The sequence below is a fragment of the Rissa tridactyla genome, chromosome 15 (genome assembly GCF_028500815.1).
Source record: "Rissa tridactyla isolate bRisTri1 chromosome 15, bRisTri1.patW.cur.20221130, whole genome shotgun sequence".
Classification (NCBI taxonomy): domain Eukaryota; kingdom Metazoa; phylum Chordata; class Aves; order Charadriiformes; family Laridae; genus Rissa; species Rissa tridactyla.
The window spans coordinates 15,137,225-15,158,165 of record NC_071480.1 but is presented as its reverse complement, the minus strand read 5'-3'; the positions used below and the strand labels follow the sequence as shown (position 1 = coordinate 15,158,165).

The 20,941-nt window shown below is 41.3% G+C and overlaps 2 protein-coding genes across 15 annotated transcripts in view; both read right to left on the bottom strand.

Annotated features, from left to right (window-relative positions):
• The window catches only part of BPTF (bromodomain PHD finger transcription factor), a 58,848-nt gene extending 55,576 nt beyond the window's left edge, over positions 1 to 3,272 (bottom strand). For 11 of the 14 annotated variants that reach the window (XM_054221224.1, XM_054221221.1, XM_054221229.1 and 8 more), the window contains exon 1: positions 2,384 to 3,272. In XM_054221224.1, the coding sequence (XP_054077199.1) occupies positions 2,384 to 3,030 (647 nt within the window). In that variant the 5' untranslated portion in view covers positions 3,031 to 3,272. The remainder of the gene's footprint in view (positions 1 to 2,383) is intronic. The other 3 variants (XM_054221222.1, XM_054221227.1, XM_054221236.1) reach the window with 1 other exon arrangement.
• A 3,048-nt stretch (positions 3,273 to 6,320) lies between these two features.
• Positions 6,321 to 20,530, bottom strand: NOL11 (nucleolar protein 11). The gene is made up of 18 exons (XM_054221772.1): positions 20,342 to 20,530; positions 18,666 to 18,779; positions 17,742 to 17,798; positions 16,994 to 17,139; positions 16,665 to 16,722; positions 15,953 to 16,091; positions 15,357 to 15,554; positions 14,560 to 14,636; positions 13,695 to 13,818; positions 12,940 to 13,043; positions 12,583 to 12,660; positions 11,594 to 11,778; positions 11,202 to 11,327; positions 10,073 to 10,291; positions 9,523 to 9,601; positions 8,449 to 8,541; positions 8,071 to 8,178; positions 6,321 to 7,650 (listed from the first exon to the last, which is right to left on the bottom strand). Exons 1-18 carry the CDS (start codon positions 20,492 to 20,494, stop codon positions 7,537 to 7,539), a joined length of 2,172 nt encoding a protein of 723 aa, XP_054077747.1. The 5' UTR covers positions 20,495 to 20,530; the 3' UTR covers positions 6,321 to 7,536.
• Between the last annotated feature and the right edge of the window lie 411 nt (positions 20,531 to 20,941).

The window sequence follows — 20,941 nt, the reverse complement described above, 5'->3', positions numbered from 1 at the left end:
AGCCCATGAGGGAACTCTGAAGACATATCACTGTATGCTTGCCCAATTCTTAACACTCTTCTCTGCGCTGGCCGCTGTCAGATAAAGAGATACTGAGGTTAGGTGAATCTTTTCCTTGCCTATTAACGCTGTTCTAGGGTCAAGTATCTCTTCCTGGATTATGATAAGACTAAGATTTCAATGAGTGCCACCAGTGTGTAGCAACACTCAACATCGGGACTTGTTCAGCAGAAACAAGACACAGACCAAGCTGATCGAATTAAAAGTTCCTACTTTCTTTGCAAAAGGGCAACAGCATATCTGGGAGAGAGGGAAGGAGACCTTTAGGCAAATACTGAACTAATGAGAACTGCCAGTAAATTGCCAAAATAACAACTGAGATGTTTTAACTATCAAACACTCAGTATAAAAAAAAAAAAAAAAAAAAGCACTTAAGGATGAAAATGCTTACACTTAAAACTTATGTTAAAAAAGTTAACTGAAGCTACCCTAAGTGAGAAATAAACATATAAATTATCAAAGTGGTTTCTGATACACCTAAATACCACATAAAACCTGTCTGCACTTGCACAACAATGCACACAGAACTATCTTGTTATTTGCCAAAACACTTAAGAACATTTCAAAAATTGAATACACCCATATTCTGTAGAACTCATTTTAAACCTGGATGCTCACGTAAAAAAATATGTTCTCTGATCTAGCCAAGTAAAATCATAAAAATATTCTTTCCCTGACAAATGCATCTCCCCCCAAAAGTAATAAAAATCAAAGTTACCACAACTAAGCAGAAAATGAAGAGTTAAAAGTCAAGAGAATACTTGAGAGTTTTCTTCTTCTGTGAAGTTAGACCTCAATCTTTAAAGTAATAAATATTCTAAAAATCTCGATTTGATTGCAGGACATCCCTGCAACAGGTAAACTAACATCTTAAAAAAAAAAATATATAAATCTCTAAATTAAATTCGTTTAGTAAAGCACGTACTTATTTTGATTCATTTAAGTTCCTGAGCATATGGATACAGATTAAAATATATAGAGAGAGAGACAGACATACAGAGCTTTTTAAAGGACTATTATGAAGTCACATAATGAGCTGATACCATTAACTAACCAAAATAAAAACAAATGACACATTTAGTAGCCAGTACTTCCCCCTTTTAAAAAGTCGTCAGCTAACTACTCAAAACTACACCCCTTTTTTAATTAAGATGCGATGCCTTTTCACCAACAACCTGTTCCTCCCCCATTCCAAATTGGCCAAATACTTGTACAGCAGCAGGGTTTGTTATCCCGCAGCCCAATTCAGCAAGACTCCTAGGTCATCCCTAAGTTTAACTACACTCTTGGTTCAGAGAATTAAAAACAAAAAAAAATAAAAAATTCTAAGCTTGAATTCCATTCTGGAATGAACTGAAATAAATCCAAAGTGCTTAAGTTTAGATAAAGAATTTTTGAAGCTTGAAACCCACATGGTTAATGAACTAATTAAGGACAAACAGAAATGCAGGCCTTAAAAATTTCAGCCCAAATTTGCCACTCGAGGTTAAAACAAAAAAATAATCACAATGATGTTTAACGAGTTTTAACCCCTACGTGAGTTTTAAAGGTTGCCATATCTTAAGATAAATGCAGTATTTAAAACCAAGACTTTTGACTCAACCTCCACCTTTTAATCTCTGTGTTTAACTAAAACTAGGTTTACACCCTTGCAATGAGGCCCTGTGCACTTTTCCCCAAACTATAACAATGCAATCTCCATTTTGAACAATGCACCTCATTTCCCTCCTTGGAAAGCTAGTTTTGTCTTAAAGCCAGTAAATGTTGGACCCAGTTATACCTCTGATTTCAAGAGCCTGAAATTTTTCAGTGTTTATGGTTGTTTCGGGGTTTTTTTTTGGCCACTTCAAGTTGCATGTGCTTCCTTTCCTTTTAACATCAAGTTATATTTGCAAGCACAAGCCATCCTTTCCTGTATATATTTGAAAGGACCTCTTTGCAAGGCATGCATCTCGTTTCCCTTGTTTTTAAATATTAAGTGAATGCTCCATGCACTTTTGACATCGTTTGCAACATGTTCTGGTGTATGATGCATTTCTGCAGTCACCAGAATCTCCATGCATATTTGCAAAGCATCCCCTTGTTACAGCATGTACTGCCCTCCCTCCCTCCCTCCTCTAGTGCATGTGTTTGTAAGCATCCTCTAACGTTCCCTGCATCCGTGGGGCTGCAGTCGTTAATTTGCATACCCCTCTCTCCCTGTGAGTACTTGCAGGCATCCCTTACATACACGCATGGGAGGAAGAATGCGTGCGGACTGTATTTGCAAACCTAGAGGGAGCATGTGGGGTGCCCTCGACTTGTTTTAGTTCATCCCACTGACTCTCTACCTGGGGTGCTGCTGTAGGTGCTGTGGCTCCTGAAGCTGCTCTCAGTGCAATAACTGGCATCATCTTCATCCTCCATCTCTTCTGGGTAGTCGGAGTCGTCGTCGTCCTCCTCCTCCATTATCTCCTCCTCCTCTTCCTCCTCGGAGTCCTGGTTATCCTCGGGGTCTCCCTCCTCTTCCTCCTCGGACACCATGCTCTCCTCCTCCTCTTCACTCTCATGATCATCGTACACCACTTTGCTGATGCTCCTCCTGGACGAGGCAGCCCTGCCTTGGCTGTTGCAGCTGCCTCCTCCGCCTCCTCCCCCTGCTCCTCCAGCCCCAGCCCTGCCCCTACCCTTACCGCTGCTGCCTCCCCCACCAGGGGTGCTGCTGCTGCCGCTGCCTCCCTTCCTCTTGCTGCCCCCCCTGGGGGAGGCGGTGGCGGGGGAAGAGGCCTGGGCAGCCCCGGCTCCCTTCTGCTTGGGCCCCGCCGTCTCCGCCTGGGCCGAGGTCGCCCACCTGCCGCGGCTGCTGCCCCGCTGCCGGGACCTCAACCCCCCGATGGGGCCCGCCGGGGCGGGCGGAGCCGGGGAGCTCGCCTGAGCGGTGGCCGCCGCCGGCTGCTGCTGCTTGGGCGGCCTGCCTCGCCGGCCCCGCATCTCTGGGCGCTGGCCGAGGGGGGGAAGGGAGGGGGAAGGAAGGCTCGGGAGGGCGCTCGGAGTCCGGACAGGCGGCTACGGGGAAGCTCCCCCCCCTGCGAGGGATCCGGGCCGGGGAGGGGGGCCGCCGAGCCGTGAGGGCCGAGGGCTCAATCCGAATTGCCGGCGTCCCGCTCCGGATCGCCACCGGCCGCCATCTTGTTTCTTCGTCTCTGCCTCGGCTCGCTCCGCTCTGACTGGGGGAAGCGGCGGCGGCAGCAGGCCCTGAGCGCCTCACGTGACCGGCCGCGCCCGCCAGCCGCCGCCAGGGGGCGCCGCCGCCGCCGCCCGCCAGAGCCATGTTGGAGCCGGCGCGCTGGGGCGGCTCCGCACCCCCCCTGCCTGCCCCACCGGCGCGCTCGCTTTGCCGCCTCTACCCGCCCCTCGCCACCACCGGTACACGGTGTGCCCCCCAAAACCCCACCGCCACCTGTCACGGGGCGCTGCCCCGCCACCGCCGCCCCACCACGAGGCTCCCCTCAGCCCCGCCGACGGCTGAAGCTGCCCCCTCACCCCCGCACTCACCGCCTTCTCACGCCTGAATAGCGACGGTCGTTATCGGTTCTCTCTCCCAGAGCAAGACCCGCGCCCAAAGGGGAGCCACCCCCGGGCTGACACCCCTCAGCTTCACGTCCCACGGCTTCGGCCGGCCGCGCAGCGCTGCGGGGGACAGCTGTGAGCGCAGGTAGGCGGCGAGCTCTGCCCTCCCCTCCGCCCGGGGCAGGGGCTCATCACCGGGCTCTTGCCCCCCCCTCAGCGCCCGCCAAAAGCAGGGCCGCCCGGGCTCCCCTCAGGAGAGGTTTCCCTCTGTCGCCGCGCTGAGGCGGCGGCCGCCCTCCCCCGGCACCAAGCTGACCCCCGGGCCCGCTGCCATGGTCATCCCTTGCCGTGTTTTAAATCTTCACCCATTACGCAGAAATTAAAACCTTCTTGCAGCTCAACGTTACCTAGACAGGGTCAGGATAAAGGAAAACAGACAGAGATCACATAAGGCCCCGCCCTTTGCATTTTTGTCCATCTGCTTTCTCTGAACTGCTGTCTGCAGTTCACTTCAAAACAGAGATGGGCTTCATCTATTTTGTATTTCCTCTTGTTTTCCCATGTGCCAGAGCCCCCAAAGGGCTAAAAATCTACATAACCCGATTGCACTGTTGGGTTCCTAATGCCACCGCTCGAATTCAGGGTATCACTTCCCTGAGTGAAAGCAGTACAAATTGAAACCCAGCCCAAGGCACGCAAATGTCTTGCATTTCTTACAATCAGCCTTCTTTTCATGGCTAAACCTACACAGCTTTGGGATCCCAGAGAGTCTGAAGTCTTATCCTTAGCAAATAAATGTGTTCACATTTTCATTTTCTGTCTTGCTTACACTTCTGTGTGATGTAAAACCCAATACTGGTCATGCCATAACCATAGCGGTTACATGTCCAGTGTGTAATTTAATTTGCATTCTTCTATAGTCATTTTTGAAGTGCCTTTTGTTCATTAACTTGTTGCTCAGGCTGAGAACCTCATTAAACCCACAAACCTGCCACAGTGTCAAGCATGCAACAATGTCACAATGGCACCAGGCAGCAGGGTTTAGCCCAATTTGCACTCTTACATCCAGCTTTTTATCTGCATCTCTTCTATATTCAGTTGCACTCTTTTATACTCAGTGGTACAGCTGCACAGGCTCAGAGCCACGTTCTAGACGCAGTACAGATAGACACCGCAACAGCAGTAGACAACATTGCCTCACTCCGTTCACACCTTTATACTCAATTTGTATTCTGAATCTTTCTAAGTTACCTTCTGATTGCTTATGTCAGGCTAATTTTTACAACCTCTGACAAGGTTGGAAAGGGTTGTGGTAACTCTTAAAATATATGAATACACAGATACATGTTTTGAGGTAGATTATTTCACTATCTCCCTTTGTGATCTTGGAAAACACACCTGTGAATTCTGCCATCTATACATTCGTTGAGAATCGAGCAAAGATATCCAGTTTATCTACTGCACTAATATTCACACAGTCTGTAGCATTATAAGAGTGTTAACATCTCTACTGTTGATTTTGTGTATCTGTAGTAGTAGATCAAAGGTGCCAAGAATCGTTTGCTTTTGAATGCTGTGAACCAGAATATCTTGTCTCTTAATCCCATCTCTTATCAGTTGTTGATATGGAAGTGCTTACTGAATAGGACATAAAGAATTTTAATTTTTTAAGTAGAGAAACAGATGCATAGACAGCTATAACCCCTTAACCTACTCGCCCACCCATGTCCAATGTCAAGAACCAAACAAATCTCCATTAGGAACTTGAAGTTCCTATTTTGAGTCCGATGGTATAGTTAAATGAACATATTTATAAGTGAATTGAATACAGCAGGAAGAGGAATTTTAGGTAGGAGGCCCTACACTGCCTCCATAATCAAGACAGATGGAGAGAAAGGCTCTTTTCAAAAGGCACTTTGGAGAAGATGAATGGCCTAGTTGTTCCAAGCTGCTGTCTGGATGGGTTCCTTTCTCCAAGGGTAAGGGAAAGAGCTTAAAAACCTACAGCTGGATGGCATTAATAACAAGTGAGCATATGCTCTTGCTTAAATTATTGAGCTGCTTTTGTCCAGTCCTTCCCTCCAAATTATTTCCTGACATGTATTAGGCATTGAATTTAAGTATTAAGCTCTAGAATGTTACATACACATTTATAAGACACCAAGACGTTGCTATGTAATGTTAGGCTAGAGCTCAACAACTACCGCTAGTGCCAAGAAGTACCCCTCTATATGATTCTTCAGCTGCCCAGTATAATGCTTTTTTAAATTTTACTTTTACATACATTTGGTACTGACATAACAGTGTGTACAACTAGAACATGTCAACTTTCAGAGTCTTAAGGCTTTAATTGTGTGCAGTTAAGTTACACAGTGGAAGCCCAGTGTTCTAGCTCTAGCCAGAGAAAGGAAGAAAATGCTGTTGTTCGTTCTCAGACAAGCTTAACCTGACAAAGGTTAAGGAGCCTTTTATTTAAACAATGATTTCCAACATTCTGCTTGAAATCAAACTGGATGTCTCCTTTGTGTCCACTAACACATGCTTAATTTGCACTATCTGAGGAGAAAAATCACTACCCAAAAAGAGAAGTTATTTTCACAGCTACGTTAGTTCTTTGCTCCAATCTAACAGGCAAGATACAATCCTTGCTCTGAGCTGTGCTGGCAGGTATCAGTTGTACGGTCAGCTTAAAGACTCCAAAGTCCACAGCATTAAATTTTACCTGAATGTTATTTTTATGCTCCTTTCCCCTTCCCCCAAAGCTTCAAATGTATATTGGCAAAATTTCAAGAGCCAAGTATTTAAAAAGCAGAAGCTATCTTGGATGCAAAAAAAGTAGAACTTATCTTGGATGCAATCTTTCAACATCAGAAAGCTTCAGAAATTTCTAAAGCAGAAATCTTGAAGTATAGCTAATTATGCTGAAGTCCAGTAACTCTATATTCTGCGAGTCTGTGCAGGAGAGTATGCTCTAGAGAAGCAGTCTCTCTGCTTGAGAAAACAGTCCTCTTCAGCTGATGGCAACCTCTGAGATCAAGATTGTAAGACATCCTATTAAATAACTGCACTTTGCTTCTTCGTTTGAGGAAGGCGTCTAGTTCCTGCGGTATACCTCTTCCTTCTCCCTCGCTGTAGGCAGCTTCTGGATGCAGGTGGTCTTACCAGATACAAGATGCATCAAAACAGCTGTAGATTATTGTCATTCAAGGTTTTAACTACTAACCACCACACAACCCCCTTCCTTCTATTTTTTTTTTTTTTAAAGCAGCATAAAAGGACCTGGTTGGACTGGACAGGATAGCACAAAAGGGTACACTAACAAGGTGTGATAGCATGACACGTAGGAGAGAGAAAGCAATGTGAGTTGGGTGACAACCCTATACCTACACTTAAGCTCCCTTCCCTGTTTAAGCTGAGTCTGTAAATGTCAAAGGCAGCTTTGGACAAAGTAAAAACAGCTTAAAAACAGAAAAATCAACGAAGGAAACTCAAATGAGTTCATCTATAGTTCATAACCTGAGCGGAGATAAGAGAACTCTGAAGAATCTAGCTATAGACTTCAACTATTAAGTAAAAAAGAAGCAGATTGACATTTTTATTCTATTAATTTGATGAAACATCAGTTGAAGCCTTACTGCAAATATCCTACTAATTCTTTGCCAAGAATCATGTGGCATTTTAGGATGTTCTTAGGATTATATATCAAAATTATATATTAAAACATAAGCAACCACCCAGGTTCTCATCCAGTCAAAAAGAGAGCTTTTAATACACGAGTTTCAAACTTACAACTCCCATGTAGTACAGAGTAACTGTGCTCCTCCTATGTAGAAAACAACTTTTCACATCCCCAATATGGAGTGCTAATACATCCTCATCATAAAAGGAATCAATAAAAAATAAATTTGTTAATAATTCATTTCAAATTCAAATAAGTTCCAGCACTTCAATAGAATATGTCTGAGAGTCTTTCTGATGATTACGTCTTTGTAGTTCTTGCAAACTTCCTTCAATCTTGTTGAGTTCGGAGTAGAATCGTACCTAAAAAAGAAGAAAACACAGTTATTTACCGTAAAATAAATTTTAGTTCTTTTCATGCATCATTATACTGTGGAACCAGCTGTGGTCCTGCACAGTTTCAAATATTTAAACCAAACCAATAGAGCAGTTTTTGACATCAAAATGAGTGAGAGACGAGTGCCATTTAATGCTCAGGAAGGAGTGTACAAAGAAGAACAGACATTATTCGATTTACTGTATAATCTGTTGTCTGTGCCCCCCTGCCCCGCCCCCCCATTCTTAACACCCATATCTAGTGACAGAGATTGTAGGGATTTTTTTTTTTGTGTGTGTATGGTTGGACTCGATAATCTCAAAGGTCCCTTCCAACCATGAAGATGCTATGATACTATTCTAAATCCATACAAAAATGAAATAATTATCCCAAAAGATGCAACTTACTTGGGCTCTCACAAACTTATGCAGGTTTGAAAGCAACTCTTTTGCTTCTGGTAGCATCACCATAACTGTGAAGTGAGCATCAAGTAATAGGCACATCCAATCCATAATCTGAAGACAAACAAGAAAACTTATGCTTTTTGATATGTAAATGACAGGTTTTGCTTTAAAAGCTAATTTCACTTCTAATGTAAGGCAGTATATTTATTTTCTGATAGTAAAAAGCATTGTGTTACATCTGACTTCATACAGCTTATATTAATGGACAATACTTCATAGAATTAATGTAGAACTCAGTTAATTTTAGATATTCACAACTACTCACTAAGTTACACACCACAAAAATGAAAGGAAATACAATTCTTAGAAGCAGCATCTCACCTGACTTATAGTTGGAGAGCGTGTTCCAGGAAGAGCAGTATTAATTTTTTCACTGCACTTCACATACAGGTAGTATAAATACCTGAGAAACAGCTAAAAGTAGAAAAGTCAGAATATTTTTAAAGGACAAACATCTACTAGTCTGAGGATTTTTGTTCTGCACACAGCAAGACTTCTAAGGATTTAAAAAAAATTTAACTTCAAAGCAACATAAATGCCTGTACACTACACATTAAAACTAAGTTTTATGGTTTTGCTACACCATCTATAGCTAATGTTTGACAATTCTCAGCAATATTCAGCATAAACTTACATTCAGGGGTTATCATTGTTCCCGTGATTATGTCACTTCAATTTAATTCAGACACAGGCTTTTCTAGGAACTTTACTAAAAACTGTATCAACATTAACAATTTTAGTCCCAATTTCCATTTCAGTAGCCAACAATAAATTGCCAATAGTCAGAATCAGGTCAACACCATCTTCTGCTGAGCCAAGTCAAAGATTTCTTTCTCTCTCCAAAAAAAGAAATCAAGGAGATGGGTCAGTGCTAAGATCAGCTTTGTTCTGATGTGTGAAGTTTTTTTTGAACGACTGGAAAACCACATATATGCTCAGGTACTGTGGTATGTGCAATTTCAGGTTTTGAGGGACAGGGGAGTTTGTTTTGGTGGGGTTTTTTGTGTTTTTTTTGTTTTTGTTTTTGTTTTTTTTGGCAGGTCTTGTTCCTTTCTTAAGAAGCACACAAATCTACAAAAGGTACTATCCTTGCTAACAAAATATGAACAACATTTTCCAAGTAGACTGGGTCATAAAGAGAGTTTCTTACTTATATTTTCTAAAGTAAGCAAAGACTACAAAAATTAATAGACATTCCACACGTATGTGGAAGATTGTGACATTCATTAACATTAGGTCTTATTAGGCATCTTAATTTCATTTTCATACATTAGTTTGTGATTCAGAGTCCAGTAAGAGTGGCAAGTTTCTGGTATACAACTGAAAAACTCTCTTCCCTTTCCCTCCCTGCAAAATAATATGGGGGTTTAAGTTTTTTAATTTTAACATACTTACAACAGCTTGCTGAGCTGGAAGGTTTTTCAGATGAGGCAAAAGAAATGCTTCACTGTAAGCCGACTGGAGAACAGCATTTCTGGGCAGTATCATTAAGGAAATAAAATTGCAGGGAAAAATACCAGTTTCTACAAACTGAAGTGAATTCTGATTAAAATATTTCCCTAAGTTCTTTGATAGACATCCTATTTCAGCAGCTGAAACATAACAATACAGTTTGCTTGAACAGTTCTAGTTACTGCAAGTATGTAATTGGCTAATCAGTTTCAACAGGTAAACATCAAAACCATCAATGCTATTTTTCTCTTGAATAGACAAAGTTTTATTGCACTTCTGCAATAATAGAAGTTTAAATTGGCGCAGATGCTTTCTAAAAGTTAATTGTTTCTATTTATATTCTAAACAATTTTTCTACTAACTAGGAACTTCTCTTATGAGAAGTTGTGAGAAGTTTTCAACAATAACAGGATAGGTCTTAGTAACGCTAAATATAAACATTCCCATCACATATAATGTACTGATTTCCTTCATTAAGACACACAGAGGATACAATAATGCTGCCTTCTGTGGTCCAACAGGGCATAATTCACCAGCCGTCGGATGGGTTTCCTTTGTGATTTTAGTATCCCAGATGTCGTGTTCCAACTCTGCATTGAAACCATTTTCTACAATTTCAGTCTTAACTTCTTTATTGTTGAATTCAACATCAATGTAACAGATTACGGATTCTAGATTCACATCTATTCTTTGAAGATAGGCTTCACTTATGCTGTAGAAGAAAATTCCAGACATTTAATACTTTTAATTATTAGCTTTAAAATCAGCAATGCCATCAACGCAACAGTTGTTACACACTATGAACTCTTTGAAGCTTACTATAAAAGTAAAACCATATACTAAAACACAGAGTCTTGCAGAATGAATAAAGGCCATGAAAGAACAGTTAATATTTTGTAATTATTAACCTCAAACAATACATGTACTACTCTTATTCCAACAATGTAAATTACTGCATTATTAGACATTCTGTCATGGGCTTGTTTATACTCCAATCAAGACTGTTGTTGTATTCTGACATTAGTGGGATTGCTTCAACCTATATGGTTTTCCTAATATTTAGTAATAAAAGTATTTGACAATTCTAAGGTACGAAATGAACAAGATCTGATGTTTCTAATTAAAAAAAATAATCCTTTTTGCTCTGGAAGCCTAAAGAAAGAATATAACAGCCTTTTCTTTTGGTTACAGCACCTACCTAAAACTTCATCCTTTTTGGGATATGAAAACCATTTTTGTCGTGAACGTATGAGAACTGGTCTTTTTTTGTGGGCTTCTTACCCCAGGTAAGTTCCCAATTAAGTCTGTTGCAACGTAAACAGATAGCTGTAACAGCACTTGTAGAGGGATGCAAGTGCCATTCAAGCCAGCAGTGTTACCAAAAGGCATGTTCATTTAATTACCATTTACATAGTTTTTAGAATTAACATATGCAACAGACATCTTGTAAAAAGTTTGTCAGACTGCAACATACGCTGTACTCAGAATTAAGAATTTCATGCACAGTATTAACTTCTAGCCTAATTAAAGCCATTCTTGGCAACACACAGCTTTTTATTAAGGTGCTTGGTTTGGTGAAGAAGAAAAAAAGAAAAGAAAAAAAAAGAGTGATTCCAACTTACCTTAAAAATACTTTCAAACAAGCATAAGTAGTTTCTTCAGGAATATCTGGAAACCGTTGTAAGCAAATTTGTAAGAGATGCACATCTTTTTTCTCCAAAGCAACAGACATTAAATCTGGACATAAACTGTAAAAATATGAAAAGAATAGGCTGCATAGTTCACACCCACTGAAAAGTACATTGACAACTAATGCAGAAGTATTAATCTTGTCTTATCTTACACAAAAATCCATCCGGGAAGTGTCAGCTTCCTCAGAAAATAGACATAAGCACCTTCAACAGTAAATTCTGATAATTCAAGAGTGCCTTATAAACAATTTGATTCCTACTTTCTTTCATTATTATTTTTAAAGATTTTTCCTTGCAGTTAAAAAAAAATGTAGAATCATCACCTGTAAGACAAGTCTCGGGTTTCGACTATATGCAGCAGGAAATTTCGAGGGTAGTACTTTGGATTTGTTTTACATCTTTTTATAAGAGCAGTTATTACACATCCAATGCTGGCCTGGAAATCTGGCATCTGTGCTTTTGACATCAATTGTCTCAATTCATCTTCAAATACAGTTGTAGAAGCATCCTGAAAATAACAAATAACTCAGAAGTATACAAGGCGTAGGTTTGACAACTGTAACTGTTACTAATTAGACCAAGTAGAAACAGAGTTATTTTTGAATTTAAGCTAAAAAAAAAAATTTACAAGAAAACCCTCACCACTCTGTGTTTCAGTAGTCTCTCTCAAGCATGAAAGATCCAAATGAGGGTAATTACTCACTCTGAACTCAGGGTAAGCAGTATCTTTTAATAATTGCTCAGGGATTATTTGCCTGTTAATTCAGTAATATTACCCAGGTGTCCAGCCACAGATGAACTATAGGTACATTCACACAGGAAGGGCTGCAACTTGAAGTATCACACATTTGCATCTAGTTTTAGAAAGGAACTGAACAGCTTATTGCTGCGTTTGCAGTGGAATTCCTAGCATTTTGACTTTCTAGATCCAAAAGGTCTTCAACAAAATTAAAGACATAAATAAGAATCTAAAAAAGCAGAGTCCAGGTGAAATATCCCTCTACCTTATTTACTACAAGAGAAGATTTTCATTAAAAAAGAACAAATTTATGCAAGTTTTCAGGATTCAGGTAGTTAGTATAAGCCCTGTATTGTAGAGTTCTAGAAAACATTCTTAAGACAAAACTTTAATTCTATCATGTCCAAATACTAATATATACTAATAATAATATCCTCCAAGTCACCTGTTCAAGGAAGCTTCGTCAACTTGGTTATGTGCAAGAGGACATGGAAAAAAATAATAGCTTAAGAGACAACTAGAATATTCTGAGAGTGTCTAAACCCCCTACTTTAGGATATTTGGTTTACTTACTTTTAGATTTAGTAAGATCTGCCCCACTGATAAGGTATCTGGCTGTACTTTAGCAACAGTGTTCCTTTTTGATCTTAACTATTATAAAGAAAAACAAAAAGTTATTTTCAGCTCCAAAAGGTGGTATATATTTTTAATAGTTTAAATCAAGATAACTAGGAACTTCATGTGTCAACTTGCTGCATAGATTATGATTAATAACTGGGTAGTCCAATTCCAGAAGTTGTTAGAAACAACGAGTGACAAATAAAAAGTGAAAGTTCCTTCTGAGACAACACTGAAAGGTAAAAGTAGTGGCATGAGGAAGAGACAAGAGAAATGAAACAAAAAGCTCACATGCTCCTAATGCTAACTTACAGTCATTTTGGACTCAGATTTTAGAGCTACAGACTGCTGTGACTGAAAGGAAACCACCAGCTCTTCATCTGCAAGGGTGTTCCAGTTTACGAATGAAGACACATCTGCAAACACACAAATTAAACTATATGAAGGTAGCGCTTAAGGTATATTTATTAAAGTATGAACATTACATCAACTTCTTATACTAACAGATATTTTCTGAAGTATAATGCAAGTCATTTTCTGCCAAGAAAGTTTCCAGTTTTATGAGCCTTTCTGCATACTGCTTTTTCCCCTTTAGCCTCTGGGAGGAAGAGAAAGAAGCTACTACACAATTTATTGTGAGCATTACTTGCAACGTTTTACCAGCGTGATGCTGAATTAAAGACACTATGATAGTGCGATTTTAAACTAAAGTTTACAAAAAGGTTTGACATTGCCCCATCTAATCACAAACTCTTTGAAAAAGATTTATAGGTGACAGCACTTCGTTTTGTTTTCAGTATTCATAGCTAGCATTCCAGTATTTTCAGTAATTCCTGTATTTGAATGACAACCCAGTTTAAGTGAAGCCACAATAAATTCAGGCATTTGCGTGCTTTGGTGTTCTCAGCAACATTAAATTTAACAGCTAGAAACAGGATACAGTGTTAGGTTACTTCAAGCTGTTTAGATTCCATTGATCTTATAGGACTGTATTAAAGTAATATTTATACAATTTCAGAAGTTTTCCTTTTACAAGATCTTTTCACTGTAATTATAAAAATTCCTACCAGGGGTTTGACTGTCCTTGAGCTTTCCCACAGCTGCTGCCAAGGATGACGTTTCACACTTGTACATCATTACCGTTAGCACTTTCCCATGAGTAAAAAAAAATTTTTCCTCGTAACACCACAACTACAAAATATTAAAACATATCGTTAATGAGGAAACGAACAGAGAAGCGTGCTCCTGTGCAAGGTGATGCTTAACTCCTTACTACAAAATTCAACTAAAAGTCAGCAATCAGATTATTTTAAGTTATTTTTGGTAGGTTTAACACTTGCTAGCATGTTACTGCAATTAACTGTTGATTTTAAATACAGAAATAAGAAGTGTCCTGTTGAGTATCTTCCAGGGATGCCTTAAAGTACAGTGACTGCTCCAAGGCATTAAGTCCACTTGATAATTTTATTTTTTAAATTCCCTCTTGTGCAATTTCATGACAGAAACAGCTGTTCTACTTCACTAGTGCATTTATTACTCAGGCATCAGTTTACTTACTTACCATTAATTGACACCTGAACATCTTGAAACGCTATTTAGGGAGATGCAGGGATCATTTAGGCCTTCAATTATAAACTGTCTGAACAGAATAGATACTGGCTGGGTTTTCTGTTTAATTAGCTATTTCATTCTCACCAAATAATCAAGACCACCAGAAGTGAGACAGTACTGAATTATCACAGAAATTGCCATAAGCCACCATTCTCCTGCTAAATATTCTGACAAAAATTGCTTATCAACTGGTCAATATTAATTTTGTTTCAGAAGTTGGCATTCATTGCTCTTCCAGACTCTGAAACCCACTGGTCTATTCACTGCTATCATGCCAAATGCATAAAGCTTACAGACCAAGGAATTAAAGATTGAGCTTACCTGTCCACTGGTTCCCAGGGGCAGCTCCTTTGAAGTCTGCAATGTCTGAAATTTCGTATTCCATATTGTTAGGCACTCTAAGCAGAACAAGAGACAGATGTTACAAACCCAAAAGCAACATAAATGCTACATTTGCCTTTGCTACTTTCGGTTAAAAACATTTGAGGAAACAGAAATAACTGTTTCAAAATAGCTCAGTGAGTAATGTATTCAACACTAGGAATTCAGTCATTATGGTTAGATCTAGAGGAAAAGAAAATTAAAGATGAGTTAGTTTTCCGGTGAAGAGCTTTAAACAAGAAGCTGTGGCAAGAGGGAGAGTAGCCAGTGAGGCTTCCAGTGGGGAAGAACGTTTTGTTATAAAATGCTCTAGTTCAGTGGCTTCCATTTCAGTGATCCCCCACTTCAGCAGTTTTGGCATAAGGCTGAAGTGTTTGTTTCACTTATTTTAGAGAGTGATTTCTTATAGGACATTAGGTCTGTTTCCCTACAAAGGTCCCTTTAAAAGCATCCGAGTCCTCCTTTTAATTCCCCTCCATCCATGAGTTCCCTTGCTGCGTCTACTCAACTGTTTCACAAACAGCATGAGAGTGAATACCGAAATACAACAGTGAGCACAGTCCTGCAAGCCACTCTGTAGTTTACTAGTAAAAGTTATCTTTCGGCAAGTGGTCCGAAAGGCACAGCTCAACTACATACTAGTTTCAAGAGCCAAATAACATTTTATTTGCACTATTTCCTGCTTAGTGCTTCACCTAAGGAAACTAAAGACATCTTAATCTGATTTTTCAAGTTACCTTTGGATTCTTCACCAGGTGCAGCTAGACTTCCTAATATCGCGATGTGGTCTTTATCAAGAACAACGAAAGAAGTTCCTTTTAGAACACTTCCAGATACTGAAAGTTTTAGTATTAGTGACTTGGACAAAATTTGCTCCTCTTCTTCACTGGTTTGTTGCAAAGGTATCAGAACCTCATATACAGAGTCATTGGAATCTGTCAAAGAAAAGTGATGATGCTTTTATCATCTGTTATTGTGGAAAAACTATTCGATATGATAATGGCAAGAGAACATCCAAAGACAACAAAATCCAGTGAGTGCTGAAAGGAGAAATAATACAGGATATTTAAAGGACATGTTATGATGCAAAGCAGCAAAATAAAAGTATAGCTAGCACGAGATCCGCAAGGTACAAGTCATAACATTTAGGAACAGTCAGTCTTTGCAGCCATTAAAATATCAGGAAGATTTAATTACTACTTCTACCACTAGCTGTTTTAGAAAGTTTAAGGAGCTAAAAATACTGAACAGTAATTCATAAATATAAACATTTTATGCCCTTCCATACAATTCTCCGCTTCATTAGCTCATCCCGTTAGAAAATATGACTTACACAAACACAGAAGTGTGATAATTTGATTTTTTATATATGCTGTGAAACTCAGTGGTTTAGATAATTCCTGTTGTTCAAGCTTGTATTTCTGTAGCCTATTCATCTTAAGTTTCTGTACGTAGACAAAAAAATTCCCATCCTAAAACAAAAAAGAAAATAAGGTTTTCCTTTAATTTACACAAAGAAGAGATAACAGCAATTCACAGATATTAGTACCACTTAACTTCAAATATTAAGCAAAATTAGGAATTTGTGTTTTCTATGGGACATACAGCCTAATTCAGAAAGGTTTGCAGACTCAAGCACATAAAGAACATTCTAATTTGATGCAACAAATGGATTCACAGGAAGAAGCATGTGAATAAAGACAGATTAGTGTATAATTATTTTTTTTTAAAAAAACATGAATCCTATTTAATAAGTTATTCACAACGAGCAAGTATTTGAGGGCAATGAAGAGTCACACAATCATCTACTGTATTTCATCTTGATTGCTCTCTGAAATTGTAAGGCTCAGGCTCCTCAGCCCTGAAAGCAACACAACTTCAATTTAATTGTTGGATCAGAAACAATACATATACATGATATTGATTAAATCAGGATATTGATTTCAGTAAAAGCTCTTAAAATCCAATGAAGCAGGTGATGGAGTTTAGAAAATGCACTTAGATTTGCTGCTATGGAAGTTTTTTAAAAAAAGCATTCAACTCACTTTCTCAGTAGCGAAAATTAAGACAGGTTGTTGACCTTCCATAGAAGCCTCACTCCACCTAAAAACCAGAAAGCTGTATGAATGTCTTCTAAATTCTAGGGCTATACCTAAAGTCATATCACTGTTCCTTAGGCAGCCTCTTATTTTTAGGACATCTGTATAAATAATTTTAACATTTCAAAACAAACATTTTGGAAAAAACCCACTCAACCCCAAGATCTCAGTCCTCAGATTTCTCCCCCACCCCCTTCAAAAAAAGGGAACAACTTTCATCATGATCAACAACTCCTCTGAGCAAGAAGCAAGCTTCATAAAGGTGTATCACTTACTTGATGACTTCATCTGAGATAATGTTTTCAATTTCTTGTTGTGGGGCTTCCAAAAGGACATCTAAAGTTCGAACACCTCCTCCTTTGAATAGTACCACTGGCCCTCCATTGGGGAGTGAATGTATTCTGTATACATCAGCTGAAAGCTGTTGAGAAAAAAAATAATTTCTGTTCTTCAGTACATTACCTTGAAAGCCAACTGTTTTATATGTGATTTTTTAAAGTTCTTTCAATAAACGAGTAACAGAAGGATGATGAACCTGTAAGATTCCTAATAAGGTAGGCCTAGTAGTGGCCAGTTTTCTGAAATGCTATGAATATCTCTAACCACTACCCAACAAAAAGCCAGGAAAGCGTCCCCATGAGCATCGCATTTCTGAATCGCATCAGAAAAAAACATAATAGAGGGTAAGGAGTTCAAACAACTGTTACATGGCATAGCACAACGTGTTGTTTAACACATCCACCAGCAGACCAGAAAAAAGATATATCTACATATGAACATAATTCACCATCTTTAAAGAAAGTCCTCCGAAACTTTGGACTTGGGATACGTATCACTTTAAGAGTAATACTTTGATGATTAAGTCTATCAGTCCAAGTGGATTCCTTGCAATATTCCAGAAATGCAAGTTAAGATAATGGTCAGCTAAAATGTAGTATTACAAGTACTATGAAAATTAACATGCCTTCCCTCCACCAGGATTCAAAATGTTAACAGAAAAGTGAACATATGTAAGAGACTTACCGTTGCTTTAAATACTTTGTCCAAGTTAATGTCTTTGTTCTTCCATATTCTTAAAACCTTTAAGAGAAGCATCATTTTTTAAGCACAGTAAAACAGTAATTATATAGACTTCTCAGCACACAAAATAGTAGCAGTCGCATGCCCCTGAAACACGGTAGGAAAATATACAGAATGTATTCACAGTAACCTTAGTGGAAACTGGCTCAGGGGAAGTTTCCATGGGAAGAAGCTGAAGCAGAGAAAATAGGAATAGAAACCAAGCTCAGAAATCTTGACTTGGAAAGAAAGGATAGGAAAGAGTAAGTTAAGGAAACCAATACAGCAGAAGTCTAAATGAAAGCAGATCAAAATGATGGACAGACTAAGATACAGATGTCCTGATCTGGAAGAGAATGTTCCAAGGAGAACAATGAAAGGTCAGGAAAGACATTTCATCAACAACAACAAAAAGCCAAAGGTTCAGCATGTGCTGAGCAAACACTACACATACACAAACATTTAACTGCAAAACATGAGTAGAAAAACAAGGATGCAAGTATGAACTATTTTAACCATTTCAGTACGATAATCGCACAGTTCCAAATGTCAACCAGTCTGCAACAAGAGAAATAACTTATCCTTAGAGAATGTATGCACGAAACATTCTTCACTAACAATGCTTCAGTTTTTAAAAGGCCACCAACAACCGGTGCTCAGCACAGATGATCTTCATGTCACTAACAAAAGAACACTGTGCAGCTGTAGAACTGCACATCCCCGTCCTCTCAAAAAGCAGAGAAGACCTGAACAGCAAGAGGGTGTTGAGAGCTCCAGGCGTTCACATTTAGCCAGAAATCCAGCACCGCTCATTTCTTCCCTATCTACATTCACTCAGAAGGCTCACTACTTCCTTTTTTTCCTTTAAGGAAACATAAAAGATCTCACCTTGTCATCATGAACAGCTATATATTCATGAGTTTCAAAGTTGCACACAACTGGACATGTGATAATCTGCCCATGTTTAACCGACCAACAGCCTAATGGCTTCTGATCTGAAACCTAGAAGAGTCAGAACAAAGACACTGTAATTAAAATATGACTTTAATATCAAAAGCTTAAGAGTAACGTGAAAAAATTCTACATTAATTAGAATTATTTCTTTTCACATCAGAAATAACTCTGACCTGTAATGGTCTGATGGGCTTATGTCATGAAGCACGGGTATGATGCATGGCTTTTCCAAAGTGAAGACACTACTTTTACTCACTAATATAATCTTGCACAGAACCATGCTTTTTCTCGTCCTATTTCGGTGTAAGGTATTGAGACATAGAGCAATGAATTTTACTGTCTAAACTCATGTTACATATGATTCCTGTCTGGCTGCTCTGAGGGTTCTAGAGCTCTCCTCAGCCTAGCGTTATATTGGACATTTACAAACATATGTTCTCATGTACAGTCTTGGCAGTGGGACTAAACAACCCAAAAGAGGTTGTATCATGAATCCACTAAGATACAATCCCTAGCTCCATTAATATGAAAGCCAATTCAAGATATAAATCCAAATATTTTTCTAAAGTTTCTTACTATGGCCTACTGAAATATATGCATACATTAAAAGATCACAGAATGGTTTGGGTGGGAAGGGACCTTAAAGGCCACCCAGTGCCACCCCCTGCCCTGGGCAGGGACACCTCCCACCAGCCCAGGTTGCTCCAAGCCCCGGCCAACCTGGCCTTGAACCCCTCCAGGGATGGGGCAGCCACAGCTTCTCTGGGCAACCTGGGCCAGGGGCTCACCACCCTCACAGCAAACAATTTCTTCCTCAGATCTCATCTAAAGCTCCCCTCTTTCAGTTTAAAACCATTACCCCTTGTCCTATCATTACAGTCCCTGACCCAGAGTCCCTCCCCAGCTTTCCTGGAGCCCCTTTAGGGACTGGAAGGGGCTGGAAGGTCTCCCCGGAGCCTTCTCTTCTCCAGGCTGAACCCCCCCAGCTCTCTCAGCCTGTCCCCACAGCAGAGGGGCTCCAGCCCTCCCGGCATCCCTGTGGCCTCCTCTGGCCCCGCTCCAGCAGGTCATGCCCTTCTTATGCTGGAGGTCTCAGAGCTAGATGCAGCACTGCGGGGGGGGTCTCACCAGAGCGAAGTAAAAGACACCAGAACATTCTTCTAGTATCCAGTGCTGCAAACGAAAATCTTTCACCCTCCAGCCAACAGGATGGCAGCTAACATAAAACTGACAGCCGGACAAAACACGGGTCACCCTCTGTACTGTAAGGAAACGCCACCTACCCTGCAGCTTGGGGATGGAAGTAATGCTTGGAACAGAGAGAGAAAAATCAGCAAGAGCAGAAATACGCAAGCAGCCGCCTGAGCCGCCCCCCGCTCCGCCGGCAGAGCGCAGGTGAGCCGGGCAGGGCCCCGTCCCGAAGGCCCCGCAGCCAGTCGGGGGGCGGCGGATGGCGGGTGGCCGCGGGAGCTGCCCGGTGACGGCCGGGCTGGGGCAGGAGGGAGAGCGGTCCCGAGGCCCCGCCCGGGGACCCCCCACAGGCCGGGGCTGCCCGGCGGCAGCAGCGTCGCCTCCCGAGGCCGAGCGGCCGGGGCTGGGCCCGGCGTTACCTTGAAAAGCGTGGCCGTCCGGCCGCGGTCGGTGAGCAGGACGTGGTCGGGGTCGGGGCCCGGCTCCAGCGCCAGGAGGCCACCGCCGAGCCCGACGCCGCCGCCGCTGGGACCCAAACCACACAGCGTGAAGCTCTCGCACAGCGCCGCCATCTTGGCCAGCCCCCGCCTCTCGCGAGACTGGGCCCGGCGCGGGGCCCGGCGGGAGGGGGGCACGGGGGGGCACAGCGCGCATGCGCCGCCGGGGGAGGGGTGGGGGCGGCGGAAAGGGCCGAGGTCGCTCGGGAGGTTCCGGGCGCGTCGCGACTGTCGCGGGGCCGCGCGCTGCCCTGCGGCGACAGCCGGCCCTGGCGCCTCCCCCGCGGCTTTGCCGGCAGAGGACGGGAAAACGCGACGCGTCCTGCATGGTTCGAGTACTGTCAACTCAAAGAAGAGCCATTAATCTCTCAGAGCCCTGTTAGAAACCAGGACAATCAACGGCGTTTCCTTCACCCGGGCGCATCCCGGGGCATTCCGTTTCGTGCGCGGTGTCGGTCGGCTCTGCCAGGGCCGTGCGTACAGCCGGTCCCACGGCAGTCTCGTCCTGCGCGGCAGGTGTCC

Bases quoted from the DNA above. Each gene is read 5' to 3' on its own strand.
- NOL11 (XM_054221772.1), bottom strand. From the start codon at position 20,494: ATGGCGGCGCTGTGCGAGAGCTTCACGCTGTGTGGTTTGGGTCCCAGC. The intron at 16,723-16,993 runs GTAAGTGATACA...TCTGGTTTTTAG, and splicing joins ATCTCAGATGAAGTCATCAA to GTGGAGTGAGGCTTCTATGG. The intron at 15,555-15,952 runs GTAAGTCATATT...TTTCTTTGACAG, and splicing joins TATCACACTTCTGTGTTTGT to ATTCCAATGACTCTGTATAT.